This window comes from Phyllostomus discolor, chromosome 13 (assembly GCF_004126475.2).
Source record: "Phyllostomus discolor isolate MPI-MPIP mPhyDis1 chromosome 13, mPhyDis1.pri.v3, whole genome shotgun sequence".
NCBI lineage: Eukaryota > Metazoa > Chordata > Mammalia > Chiroptera > Phyllostomidae > Phyllostomus > Phyllostomus discolor.
In genome coordinates this window covers 5885948-5900866 of record NC_040915.2, presented here as the reverse complement: position 1 = coordinate 5900866, position 14919 = coordinate 5885948, and the positions used below count along the sequence as shown (strand labels likewise).

The 14919-nt window shown below is 38.6% G+C and overlaps 1 protein-coding gene across 3 annotated transcripts in view; it reads left to right on the top strand.

The window, feature by feature from the left end:
- Nucleotides 1–14919, top strand: part of RAPGEF6 (Rap guanine nucleotide exchange factor 6) — a 206080-nt gene that overhangs the window by 81477 nt on the left and 109684 nt on the right. For all 3 annotated transcript variants that reach the window (XM_028527512.2, XM_036014843.1, XM_028527513.2), the window contains exon 7: nt 11023–11154. In XM_028527512.2, the coding sequence (XP_028383313.1) occupies nt 11023–11154 (132 nt within the window). The remainder of the gene's footprint in view (nt 1–11022; nt 11155–14919) is intronic.

Here is a 14919-nt window from a genome sequence, read left to right as displayed (position 1 = left end):
TGCAGATACAGTAGCCAATTGATCTAATGCAGTTTCTGAAGGCTTTCTATACAGGTGATGTCATCCTTTTAGCTCTATTCTCCTCCCACTCGCTTTCCTTCTTATTAGATATTTCATCTTACTGCAGAGCATAGAATCAATAGGAGCTCCTCCTTAGGGAGCTGCTGTGAAACAGGCAAGGGCAGTAGGAATTAAGACACTAACATAGTCTTGCTTTAGCAGAAGATATAGTGTTTTTGTACCATGTTATATATAAATTTTCAACCAGGAAGCCAGTCTTAGATCAACAATACTGTCTTAGTGTGATGCATTAGAACAAGAAGTGATACTGCAGAGCTGTGAATAGTGCACATGAAGAGGAAGATTTTAATTGGGATTCTCAGGCATGCTACAGGACAAACCTGTTAGAGCACATGTCTTCTAACTACCATTTGCTCAATGGTAGTTGATATTTTTTTTTAACCTCTGGTGGTTAAGAAAAAAAGAAGAAACTTTCATCTTAAGGATACAGTGTTCTGGTTTTCTTCTGATGCAGAACGACTGCAGTGCTTGCTCTACAGAATGAACTAAGTTGAAGAAGAGACCAAGCTGTGTTGCAGAGGAAAGGTTTCCCAGCACCCAGGAGCCCAGATTTGGTGCATGTTGCCTTATGTGCTTTCATTGATTCATTGTTATGTGCTGTGTTACCACTGCATGTCTGTGCCAGGTGCCTGAGGAAGCATGTGTGTGTCTGTCTGTTCCGAGCCAGAAATAGAAGCATCTTGATTTGCTGTGATTTGCTTGTTAAATGTGAACGTTTTGATGAAAAGTGTTGCAGTTTTTAGAACAATGCTGTAAGCTGCTGAAAGCTCCTGATTTCAGTTTGAAAGGAATTTGGAGAAGCTGCCTTTATATATATACACATATATATATATATATTTAAAAACCCCACTGCAAATAGTGTATGATTTGCAGAAAGAAACATAACAGAATTTTATCAACATACTCATCGGTGTGGCTCTGGTTTGAAAAGGAAACTACCCTTTCCAGCTCAGGAAATGGCTTTTCTTGTTCGCTGTTATGCCAATTGTCTTCAGCCGTGGGCCTCCAAAGTAAGTCATTGTTGTTATTTTCTCTGACATTGATATAATCTAGTTATTATATTTAAGTTCTGTTCTGAATTGTGAGTGAGCTTTATTGTGCTGTTTTATTTTCTTCACTTCAAAAATGAGAACTACAAAGCAATCTATAAAGCTGAATCTTATGGCCATTTTGTTTTTCAGTTAAAGGAATCTCTAAAATATTCTAATATGCCTCAAAGAAGGTTTGTAAAATACCTTCATAATAATCTATAGACTTAAAATACAGTGCATTTGAAGTGTACTGTCTGAAGACTGAATCTATCATTTGGGTATAGCTGTTGCTGTACTTCCTGAGATCCTACTCTTTAATGTACTCCTGAATGTTTTGTATTACCTCATTTCCTTAAATGATTGATGTGCTGAGCTATGTTTACATGTACCTATTTCACTGATATGGTATTATCAATTAAATTGTGTTTTATTAAAACTGGGTAATTTTTAAGCAGTGAAAAAATATGAAGAAAATACTCATGAAAGGTAATTATATGAAAATTTTTAATGTTTTTAAGTATTTTCAAAATAGTAGCAAGTGAACAAGTACTAGCTTGCAGGCGTTCAAGATCATATACTTGTCATTTTAAAGCAAACATACTAACTGAGAAAAAAGCAAAATGCTACACAACAGGACATGTTAGGTTTTAGGAAAAATAAAGTGTAATTTAATAAGTTGTATTGTTCTTACTGGCTCCTGATGTAGACCTGAATTTGATGCTACTCAGGTTATCTTTCCTGTTATATAAATTTCAAAAACAGGAAGACAGAGAAACGAATTTTTAGTTATGTTTTATAAAAATAAGTGTTTTAGTAGGCACTGTAATTGTAACATTGACTATGTTAAGATTTCTTTCTAGTTCTTCTGAATGGAGACAGGCGCAATAGAGGCGGTTTTTTTGGTGTGATCTGAAATTGTGTCTTTGTTCCAAGGTTGTCCTGTTGATGGTGACTAAGGGAGAAAGACTCTGATAGCGTCACGGTGTGCTATTTATCTGAGAGATAGCTCTCCACACATCTTTCTTAAAAGCAGCTCCTAGAGGAACATTTAAATTCAGTGTCCATTTGGCTTACAGCTGATTGAAGTGTAAAGAGATGGAAGGAAGCCTAGATACACACCTCACTTGTGCGGTTACCTGGTAAGATGCAGGTGGCCTCTCCAGTGCAAATGCCACCTGTGGGGCCCGCACATCACTGGCGCTTGCCAGTGGCACTGCTGAGGTTTAAAATGGTGTGTAGAAGGGACGCGGGTGTGACCAGGTGAAAAATCTTCAAGGAAAATTGAGAATGCCATATAGGGGTTGTTTCTTAGAATAACAACAAATAATAGCCTTTGGGTGTTGCTGGTAACCACCTTTTGATTTAAGACCTACCAAATATAGATAAACCAAAGAGGATTTTAAGATTAGATTCTGAGATTTGTTAAAGGCCACCAAAGGTTACCTGGGTAGGATTCCGTGGTGGGTACTTCACTGTGTGAGTCAAGTGTTTGTAATAGACACATTGTCTTCCCCTTTCCCCATCCCCCATCCCCCGCTCACGTTACTGCGGATGGAGTCTTAGTTCTTGATTGTGAGTAAACACAGCAAACTCGTGATCAGTTTTTTATATTTGCTACTTTTGGTTTTCCAATACATTTTACTAGTTTTATTTATTAATTCGTGTATTTTTCCCATGCTGCTACTTGGATTTTATTACTCTGAATCCATTTATTTTCTTAATAAAATAAGTATGTCTAGCAGCCAGAGTCTGGAACTTAAGTCCTTGTATGTTCAAAATGCTTTATATTAACCCTTGAATTAATGATCTCTTTGTATATAAAATGATCCATCTATAGTCTTTTCCCTGTAGCACTTGAGAAAGTCACTGCGTTACCCCTGGCACCCAACACTGGCAAGAAGTCTGGGTGCCTGTAAGCCTCCTTCCCGTGTCATATGGTCTGTTTTCTCCTCATTAGTGATGAGTTGTGTTTCACTTTGTTTCTGTTTTATTTTTTATCCTTGATGCCATGAATATTTACCGTGGATTGTTCAAATTTTGTTTTATTTTGGCAGTTGGCACTTGGAAGTCTAAGCTGAACAATCCCATTTGTCTTCAGGTGTGGGAAATTTGTAATGTATTGAAAACTGCAACCATTTTTCTGTTACTGCTTCAGATTTCGGGGACTCTGGATGTGCTCCTGAGGTCTCTCAACATTTGTTTTCATCCTGTATTCCCACTCTGCATTTCCTGTTGGTTTTTCTGGCTCACTGACTCATTTTCCCTTTTTGACCTGTTGCTATTCTTCTATTTATCTTTTAAATTTCTATAACTTAATCATTGTATCATTCATTTCTGAAATCTAAGTGCTACTTTTTCACAGTTACCCTTGTTTAATAACTTGTCTTTATTTTATGATACTATTCTTTTTCCTCATCCTCATATTAACTCTTTCTTCAGGCTACAGTTCTCTCAGTTGAGTGTTTGGTGACCGTCTTCTCAGGGGACTGGCGCCCGCCTGTGAGTGGCTGGTTCTTAGTCGAGAGCTCACTTTCTGAGTCCATTCAGAGTTGCTCGCGGAAGTGAGCGTGTCCTGAGGGAAGGGCTGTCCCCACTTTAGCTTCTCCTCCAGGCACTGGTCTGGGGGCGGTCACATTCTCCACGTGGCCAGCCCTGCAGGTCGTCTGCTGGCCTTCATCTCACTCTGCCTGTGTGCAGCGCTGGACCCAGCCGCTCACTCCCTCCTCGAAGCTCCAGTCTTCGCAGTGGCTCCGAGACAGTGTGTTGTCTTCTCCCGCTCTCCTCCCTGTTCCCTCTGGTCCCTTGTTCGCAGACTCACCAGGTCCTCGAGTCTGTTTGCACTTTCCGTAAACTCACTGTTAAGTGTGAATATTGATGAAAGCTGCTCTGTGGATTTTAAAAAGTTAAAGTGGAGAGAAATATGTCTTAGAATTTAAAAACTCTAATACTGAGTTATTTAACAGTGTCCCCTCAACCCTTACCTTTTGGTAAAATTAGTGACTTCGGAACGTGGTTCCTCTGTAGTTCGGCATGCCGCAGGCATCGTCTATACCCGTCCCTGCTTTGATTAGATACAGCTGTTTCCTCTGGGGCTTTGGAGAAATTTTGGGCTGTTTCCATGAAAAGGGCTCCAGACTGCTTTTGGGGTTTGGGAATCTATTTCTCTTGTCAGCTGACACTTCTGTGATATGTCAACTATTGAGTAGTAGAACCTTTTTTATAATTCTGGTAGCTTGCTTTTAATTTCATAAGGCCTCATCTTCTCAGCCCTTGACTCATGTTTCCCATGTGCATAATTTGCTTCCATTTCATCTTCTGTGCTTTCAGAGTAATCTTTTTAAAAAACAAATTTCTTTCACTCTTTTTCTTGCTTAAAATTCTTCAGTAGCTTTTTTCTTGTACAGGAAATCTAAGCACCCAGGAGTGCTTCGTCTCCTGTGTCTTCCTGTACACATCCTTACCTGAGCTACACTGGTTTGCTTCCTGTTTCCTGAACAAGTCACGCTTATTCAAGTCTCTGGCCTAATACTGTTCAACAGAAATATAATGTGAACCACATATGTAATTTTAACTATTTGGAAGCCTCATCTCAAAAAATTTAAGGTGAAATTAATAGTAGATTGAGTTTTTCAAACATGTATTAAAAATGTAGTAATGATTCATGGGATTTGTTTGTTTTACTAGGTCCCGTTTGTATTTTACACTTACAGCATGTCTCAGTCTGACCAGCCACACTTCAGGGGCTCAGGAGCCCTGTGTGACAGGGCTGCCGTGTCAGGCCCTGCGGGAGTGGGTGTTTGTCAGTGCTATTCGGAACACCCTGCTCTCTGTCGCCAGTGAGAATGAGGTCTCTCTAAGCCACATTTGTTATTTTAGTGTTTTAATTGGAGTCTTTACTCTCCCAAACCCCCATGATGTTTTGTTATTTCTTTTATGCCTAGTATTCTTATTCAGTAAACGGGAAATTAGATCAGCAAGCTTGCTAGAAATTTATTTATATTTACATAAAATGAGTACAGAGTAGAGTTCTGAATGTCTTTCTAGCAGTAGCATACAAGAACTTAGAGACATGGGGTGTGCACAGGAATCATCTTAATTTCTTGGCCTTTTAAATGAGGTTAATGGGTAAGTGATTTCTAGATAGGCACAGTGCTTCTATGTCAGGTAGCTACGCTTTAAAAAGCAAACTCTAATAATGCAGTTTGAAATGTAACAGTGGATCTTTGAGGAATGTTGGGGAATTGTGCAGTTTTTAAGCATTGTGTTTAGGGTTAACAGTAAATATTACTTTACACTGACAGAGCTCTTTAAATGCCTTTCTCTTAAATGAAGTAATGCTGGGGTGTGGGTTGTAAGAGGAAAAAAGGTTTCAGATAGTGAAGTCTCTTATTTACGGACGCATTTCCCTACCGTAATTCTTAGTTGTGGTGGGTTGTCCTTGAAGACTGAGTTGTTAAACATGAAGTGGAATCTTGAATATTCACATAATACTGTTCTCATGCCACATATGCCTATATTTATGACAATCTAAAATCAAGTAGGTCTCTGCCACCACCCCCCAAAATGAATTGCCTTAGGAATATTTCTTGAAGAGATGCATGGATTTGCCCCAAAGCATTATTCCTTACACTGTAAAGATATTAATAAGAATATTGGGGGAATATAAGAAAATTGGGAAAGTTTGGAGACTGCTGTGTGAATCATATCTTTATTTTGGGACTCCACTTCTTAGACTTTCCATAAATATGCTTATGCTTGCTGTGAAGAACGAAGGGGCATACAGTATAACATTATTTTCTAATGTATTCAGCTGTTGAAGCCCTCCTTTTCTGCACTATATCCATGAATTTTCTTCCAAAGTATATTGTTGAAGGAGTGTTTACTCAAGCATCCATATCCCTAGCATAGGGATATACATAGAGAGATACAGCCCATATCGCTGCATAGTAGGGATAATAGAGAGCATCAGTGCTGCGTTCAAAGAAACGAAGTAAAAACACAAGTATTTCACTTTCTGTTGATGTCTCAGCTTCCCATACAGGTCCTTATGTTGGGAGTTTTTTTTAATCTAATTTATATCAGTCACTTTCTACTGTTTTCAATGCTTATAAATGTTTATTCTCAGCTTTACATTATATATCAAGTATATTAGTAGTATTTATCACAAGGCATTCTAATAACATTCGTCTTTGAATCTTGCTAATTTAATTTTTTCATCATAAGAAGTCAGATTGTATACTATGTCTATAGAAGTCCTTAGTTGCTAAGGGTTATGGAATTTCAACACATTCCAGTGTCTGTGGCCATCTTTAAAAGAAGAGAAGGTAAGACAAAAATTTCTCTCAGATACACATGTGTATATTTGGTTTTAGTTTTGAAAAATTCAAATTATTTACAGAATTAATAGAGGAGTGCTTTCTCCATATGAAAATAAAACAATTCAGTGAGATATTGCAGGCAAAGCTAAAATCCCTTTGGCCCACCAGCCCTGGTCTTTCTCTTTCACCCGAGGGTACCACTTTTGATTGTCTGATATTCTGTGTTCTTCTGACTCTTTGCCCCCAAACCTAGATGAATGCCCAAAAACATGTGCTGTTTTTATGCTTTTTAAAAAATGAGTCACATCTTATTTTGTCTGGAAACTTGCTTTTTCAGTCAGTACACCTGCGACCTATCCAAGCCTGAACTGTTGCCTAACTGTGCATAACAGACTTACAACAGTATAGCTGTTCTACTTGTAATGATTATTTCTTTTTTCTTTAGACCATTACAGATAGTTTTTAATGAATGTTCTTACGCATTTTTTGTGCACCTGTGTGCTGCTTTAGAGTATGTACCCAAAGGAGACTTGTTTAGTCATAAGATATATATTTTTAACATGTAGTAAAACTTATATTTACTCCCCAAAGTGGCTGCTCTTCAAATTGCTCTCCAGAGGAGCTCTGCCAATTTCTAACTCCCATTACCAATTTGTGAGACTGTCATTTTCCTCCATAGCCTTGCTTGTATGTTCTGTTATCAGACTTACTCCCCCGCCAATCTGATAAAATTCTTTTTTATTTCCCTGATGTCTGGCAAGGTTTAGTAATCTCTTGGAGTTGTTTCTTTCCCTGCTGCTGTCACTTAAGTGGCCCCCATGTTGAGATGAGAGAGCATATAAAACAGTTGCCCCAAGGAGTTGTCTGGACCTATAGAGAACTTTGAGTCAACAAGTAAACATTTTGCTGGATTAAGCCTGTCTGAGACATACAGCAGCTCTTGTGTCACGGCATTTGCCAGAACTCTACAGTAGCTCTATGTTGCCCATAGGGATCCAACTCAAAATACCCAGCTTGACATTCAAGATTATGTCCTACCTGTAGCCTCTTCTTAATATATCTCTTAAACTCTATTTGTATACATAGTCTTCGGCAGACCATGTACTTTCATAATGTGTCTGTATTCAAGCTGTTAGCTAAGAAACTTTTCTGCCCCCAACATAAAACATTGACAGTAGTCCCCATGGACATGGGAGCTCTAGCAGAGCCCAGAAGTTCAGGTACAGGAGATGGGTGAAGGAACTGTGGGAAAAGGGAAAGTTTGTAGACCTGGTAGTGTTGGAAAGGTGATGGGGTAAGTGAGGTTGGAAAGGTGATGGGGTAAGTGAGGTTGGAAAGGTGATGGGGTAAGTGAGGTTGGAAAGGTGATAAGGTAAGTGAGGTTGGAAAGGTGATGGGGTAAGTGAGGTTGGAAAGGTGGTGGGGTAAGTGAGGTTGGAAAGGTGATGGGGTAAGTGAATCGAGACTGTGGTTGAAAGGTCAGCCATAAAACTCTGGTAGAGTCAGAAAGGAAAGGAAAAGGGACAGATAAGCTGAGAGACAAGGAGATGATTTAAGAAATCAAGAATTTCTATTAGAGGAAAACCATTTCCTTTTTGCTTCCTTTCCTGTAGAGAAAATAGAAACAATTGGGTGTTAAAAACTCCCAGCTTAATGTCAAAAAACAACTTGGGAGGAAAGAGCAACAGATTTACAGTCAGGCTGCCTGAGGGTTTCAGATCTCAGTTACCCTGCTTCCTGACTGTATGACCGTGGGCAACTTCATAACTTCTCTGATTCTCAGTTTCTTCATCTGTAAGTCGAGTATAATAGCATCTACCTCACCTGGTTGGTTGATGACTAAAGTAGATAACCTTATGTGAAAAGCTTGTTTGTTGTGAAGAGTGAAGGGGCATACAGTGTAACATTATTTTCTAATTATTCAGCTATTGAACTCCCACCCCCTTTGCTTCACCATTAATATCCTTGAGTTTTATTCCAAAGTACGTGTGTACACAGTCTGTCCAGAAGGTACCCAGTCATGTAATATGAAAAATGGAGATATTATTGAAGAAGATACAAGAAACATTGCACATAGGACAGTGATGCCTCAATCCCCTTCTAAGTAGGCACCTTGAGACCTCATACAGTTCTCCCAATCACCATCAGCTGCCCTGTTATATTTTCCTGAATCTTATCAACAGTCTAAAAATCTCTTCCCTTTCAAAGGTTATTTTAGTTTTGGGAAAGGCCAGAAGTCGCAGGGTGCCAAATCTGGGCTGTAAGTCACCTGGGTGATTTGATGTTTCACCAGAAAAACTCTGCACGAGACATGATGCATTAGCAGGCATGTTGTGATGAGGCTGCCAGTCACCAGTTGCCCATAGCTACGGCCTTCTGAATCATCCCAATAGTTTCTGGAGGAAATGTTCAAACTTAACACAAAATTTGATGGAGATTCCTTGCTCTACTTGCTCAGTCATCTTGAGTGCGCCAGCCACACAGTACACATGCTCACTCAACAGTGTCTACCACCCCCACCAACTAGTATAATGAAGTCGTCATTGTTCACACATGCGCATTCCAGTCCAGTCGCCTCAGCTGCCAGGTTACATTGATGTCACACAAACCGTTCTTGTTAAATTAACAGTGGCTGGGCTTTTTTCAGAAAGACCTTGTATATCCAAAATAAGTAAAAGTCTATTGTCCACCTTAAGACTTATAATCCAGCCATTCTATTCATATGTATTTACTCCAGAGAAATGAAAGTGTATGTCCATGTAAATATTTGTACACAGATGTTTATAACAATGCTAGTAAAAAAATAGTCAAAAACTGAAAGCAACCCTAATATACTTCAGTAGTTAAATGCTAAACAAATAGTGGTGGATCCATATTAAGAATAGTTGAATTTTTTCCAGACACACTTCATAGAATATGTACTGTGTGTATAGTTGCTAAGGGTTACAGAATTGCAATACATTCCAGTTTCTGTGGCCATTTTTAAAAGAGAAGGTAAAAGAAAAATTTTCTCCCAAATATGTGTATGTGTATATGTTTTTAGTTTTGAAAATATTTCAAATTATTTGTATAATAGAGGAATGCTTCCTCCACATGAAAATTAAATGTTTCAGCTAGATATTGTAGATAAAGCTGAAATTACTTTTGGACCAACTTTTCTCCTTCACCTAGAAATATATTTTCAACACTTTACATATTTGGGACACATGGTGAGTACTCAAATGTTAGCTGCATGTTCACCATCATTGTTTCCATTAGATGGTACATGCTTGTACATCTGTGCCCACTCTCCACTTGTACTGAGCTCCCAGTGCAGTACAGGTAGGTAGAACCCATCGTTTTCATCACTATGTTGCCAGCAGAGTTCCTGGCACAAAGTTGAGTTCAGTGGAGAGTCCTAGAATCGGATAGATCTGAGTCTGAATTTTAACTCCACTACTTGCTTGAGTGTGAGATTTAGGGCAAGTTGCCAGTCCTAGTGCCTTGGTTTCTCATCAGTAAACTAGAGAGAATAATAATGCCTGCCTTTTAGGGTCTAGTAGGGTAGAGATTGCTCAGTATGTTACAAGTATCATTTCCAAGCCAGTTTGCAGACTTGCTCTTCTGCCTTTGGTTCATTGTGTTACTTGTATGGATGACCTTCTTCTCCTTGACTTTATCTCTGTGGGCATCTTGGAGTATAGAATGTCTATAGAAAATCTCACCTCTGACATCACAACCAAATGTCTGACATTTTAGAACTATTTTCAGTCTTTGCCTTTCCATCTACTTTTTTCCTACATGATATTTTTTCCTTTGTATCTAAACACTAGAAACAAAGTGGGAGAAAGTTCTTTGAGCTGAGACATACTCCATCAATATTAGTTTTTAATTGTAACCAGTTATGGTTATTGTAAACAGTTATAGTGAGCACATTGATTTTCTGCTGCCTCTTTAAATACACATAGTAGAGCTATAAAATGTCCTCTAACTATAGCTTTAGCTTATTCCATAGGTTCTAATATATAGCATTTCAATTTTCTGGTTAAATATTTGCTGACTTCCAAGCATTAGCTTCATTGACCTGTGGACTATTAAGAGGTCTGTTTTATAATTTCCTAGTACATGATCATTTTCTATGTTATCGGGGTTTTTTTTTACTTGTTTCTACCTTATTTGCACTGTGGTCATGGGATATTGTGCTTTAATCCAAGATGCTGCCGTTTTACTGGTGTCGGCCACAGTTTTGCACTGGTGTGTGTGCACGCAGGTGCATAGCAGCATTCCTTCCCTTTCTGGTGGGAATGGCCGATTTGGTGGTGGGGCAGGCTTTTCCTCCGAAATGCTGCTACTGATGGTAGTCTTTTTTGAAAATTCTAAAATATTACTGTGAAGTGGGCTTTCACAGTAGGTTTGCCTAATAGTATCAGAGTACTAATTCGGTTATCATTTCCTAGGAGTTTTCCTAAGAATAGAGAATTTAGCTTAGAAATGAAGTTGCACAGTAATACACATAAGACAAAAATTTGTTGGAGAAGTTAACATTGTGTCATGAACTCTTATAAAGGTGAAGTTTGATATTTAGAATATCTTAAATTATTTTTCTTCTGCAGCTTCCAGCTGATCTTACAAAGATGCACATTGCAGACAGCGCTCACCCACAGGTGACTCACGTGTCCTCCAGTCAGTCTGGCTGTAGCATCGCCAGTGACTCTGGGAGCAGCAGTTTGTCTGATATCTATCAGGTAACAGCTTGGGGGGTTGTGTGTCGAGTGTTCTGCCGAGTGTCCTGCGCTTGGGCCATAGGTGGTCACATGTCTTTAAGTAAGGTCTGAATTTCAGGCATAAGGTTTTTGGGAAAATGTCCAATTTACAAATTACTGTCCAATTCGCAAGCCTAATTAAAGAGATGATCTGTCTTTGGAGGGTGATTACATATGGTCCAACAATGTATGAACCTAGTGTTCTTTTTAATTTCTTGTATCCAGGAGAATCCATGTAATGCTTGCCTTGGTAAAAAAATTAGTTATTAAACAACTGAATTTATGTTCAGTTGAACATAAACTTATGAAAAGGCAGGGTTTTTTTTAAAGTTTTTTTAAATGATCTTTTTTTTTTTTTTTAAGATTTTATTCATCCATTTTTAGGGAGGGAAGGGGGGGGGAGAGAGAGAGAGAAACATCAATGTGTGGTTGCTGGGGGTATGGCCTGCAACCCAGGAATGTACCCTGGCTGGGAATCGAACCTGGGACACTTTAGTTCCCAGCCCGCGCTCAATCCACTGAGCTATGCCAGCCAGGGCAAGGCAGGTTTTTATTATGACTGTGTAAGTCTTCTATAAGTAAAGTCATCAAGAAAATCAGAGTTGCTTTTGTATTGTAAAGGCTGTATTAAATTTTCTAGTAGCGACATTAAAAAAGGCAATAGGTAAAATGAATTTTAGTAATATATTTTATTTAGCACAATAGATCCAAATAGTATCATTTTAACATGTAATCAGTACTGTAAAATTATGAGTGAGTTACTTTATTTTTTTATACTAAGTCATCAGTAATCAGTGTATTTAAACTGACAGCAACATCTCAATTCAGACTAGCCACAGTTCAAGTGCCCAGCAGCCGCATGCGATCATCAGTGGCTGCGGTATAGTACCGATCTATTGAAATAGAATCGTCTGAGGAAAACTTTTCAGACTGTGGTTCTGCCGAGTTACCCAGATTCAGATATTTTAAGAAAACCAGCATTCCTTTGTTAAGGGAGGTTTGTAGGCAGATGCGGGATGGAGAAAGCCCCCATGTTGGGTTTGTGCATGGTCTTCTGCACAGAGTCTTTGCTCTGGCAATCACCATCACCCCACCTGACGTTTGTAATAGATGGAGTAAAGAATTCTCCCTGTTCACCAATTTCTAGTAGACACAACAGGAAATATTTTTAAAGTAAAGTTAAATATAATACATGGCTCTGGGAGCACTTACTGTGTGTTTGCTTAGTTGTTGGACTCCATGCATTCTGCCCTTCCCCAGAAGTATCATCTTAGGGAAGAAATAACAGTCATTGCACACCTCAAAGTCAAAGTAGAGTCCTGTCTTCTCTGGATTCTGTGTTTTTTTCTAGAGAAGAACTTTGAGGAAGAGTGACCCTGCATTGATGAAGTTCAGGGATGTGGCTATAGATTTCTCCCAGGATAAGTGGGATTGTCTGGACCTTGGTAGAAGAGATTCTACAGCAGAGATGTGGTGTTAACCACATCTCTACAGACTATAGATAACCTAGTCTCACTCGCATATCCATTTCTAAGCCAGATATGGTCACCTTTTTGGAGCAAGGAACAGAACCCTGGATGACTGAGAAAAGGGATAAGAGGGTATCACGTAGATTGAGATTCCAGGTCACTATACTTTTCTGTGAACTAGTGAAGGGCTGCACACGGTTATCTTTGGCAAGATCATAGAGGAGATTCTGCAGCATTGCACTTACATTAGCATCTACAGGATGCTCACCTGCCAGCTTGCCCACCTGAAGCTGGGGCTGGAGTACACCTACTGGTATGGTTGGAGGCCTTTTGCAACAGGACCATGGCCTTGTAAGTGGCTGACCTGCTCCAGCCTTCCATTTGTTTTACTTCCTCATTAGCACCCTCTACACATCATTCCAACTTTTAAGAGTTTCATTTAATACTGGATTAAACTGTGGACAGGTATCTTTGCCAGCTGTTCTGAATGTCAAAGGAATACCTCCATTACATAGGGAAGAAGATGCCTTTTCATGTCCCCGAAACCTGGACGTCACCATTGGCTCTCCTCCCTTGGCCATCACATTCAGCATCACATCCTATCAGTTCTGCATCCTGTAGCATTAATTGTGTTTGTGTACATATGTTTGATGTTAACTGAGATGTAATTTACATCTAATAAAATTCATCCTCTTTTGTATAGCAGCCATAAAGACAGAACATTTCCATCACCTCAGAAAGTATTTTATGCCCTTTTGTAGATGGTCCCTTCTTTCTCCTGAGCCCCAGCCCCTGGCAACCACCAGTGTTTTCTGCCCTTAAAGCTTTGCATTTTCCAGAGTGTCCTATAAGTGGACTCATACATTTAAATGATAGCACAGTGAAACTTACAAAGTAACCAATAAGATAAAAGTAAACCTTAGTGAATTTAGGGAGAGTGTGAACAGATAAAAGGAGCAAAAACAATGAAATTCTAGAATGAAAACAGGAATTCAGGAATTTAAAGAGAAAATTATCAAAATACCAAAGTCAAATATGTAAAAATGTAAGAAAAATATTTTAAGAATAGCCAAAACAGGTAAGAATTTTCAGGTTGAGGCTTTAGTTAAGCGTAGGACAATAGCCAAAGGATAGACTCAGTATAAAGATTAAAACAAGCAAACCAACAGAGAGAAAAACAGAAGGAAAATAAATCAGAATCTTTAAGTAAATATTTGTGCACTCATACTTACATGTGTTTTGTATTCGTATACATGGAATGCAAATCTGAATCCAAGAGGAGCAAATGGTAGCAATGTTTACCTACTGGTGGTAGGTTTGTGGGTACTTTTTATTATGTCCTTAAGCTTTTGTCATGTTCATGTGTTTCTCAATGTTCATGTGTTTCTCAATGAACGTTATTATTTCTGAATTTAACAAATTTTAAAGAGGATATAAATAGGGTGTACGGTTAAACAAAAGTTGAATAAAATTGTGGGAAAAGATTAAAGGGATGATTAGTAAAGGGTAAAAGGAATAAGAACAAAAATAATAGATTGATAAAATATATCCCCCAAAATGCAAAAAATCTAGACTACAATAAAAAACCCAGATCAGCAAAAAAAAATGGATAACCAACCAAATTGTATATGTGCAGTCAGATCCTCAGGACTAAAACACAGGGAAGAAAAAAGCTTCACAATCAGTATTGTACCCTTAGTCTTTTCCTGACTTTAGGCCTTCTTGAGATACCTGTTAAATCTTTAGTTACAGGAGTGTGTTCCCATTTTGTATACCTTGGCCGGCAGCAGTTAAAGGGCTTTGTCTGGTTATCCAAATTCTCAGCATTTGGGAGATTTTAAAAGTGGACATCCAACCCAGTCATAGCTTGTAACTGTAGAAGCAGAGCCTTGTAAAGGAGTGCAAGTGTTTTTAATTTGGAGGGTTGGGGTGAAAAGAGAGGAGTCATCCTGACAGCAGTTCTTAACAGGAAAGCTATTTACACCATTCCCTATGGCCAGACATGTGGCTGTACTCCTGTGCATTTCCTTCTTGGGAGTTCTCGTGTCTTCCGGTTTAAAAATAAAAGCCTTTGGTTCTCAAAGAAACTTCAAATAAAGCAGTTACCACAGTCTGGGGAAAAAAAGGCAAGTAATGGTTTTGGTGTGAATATGTTTTTAATCAGATCACCCTAAAATGTAGCTAAAAGTATGCATTTATATGTTCAAATGTTCTTGAGTCAAATATTCTATGTATTCTGAAACAATGCTTAAACAAAATAGGAGTGCTTCTTTCTAGG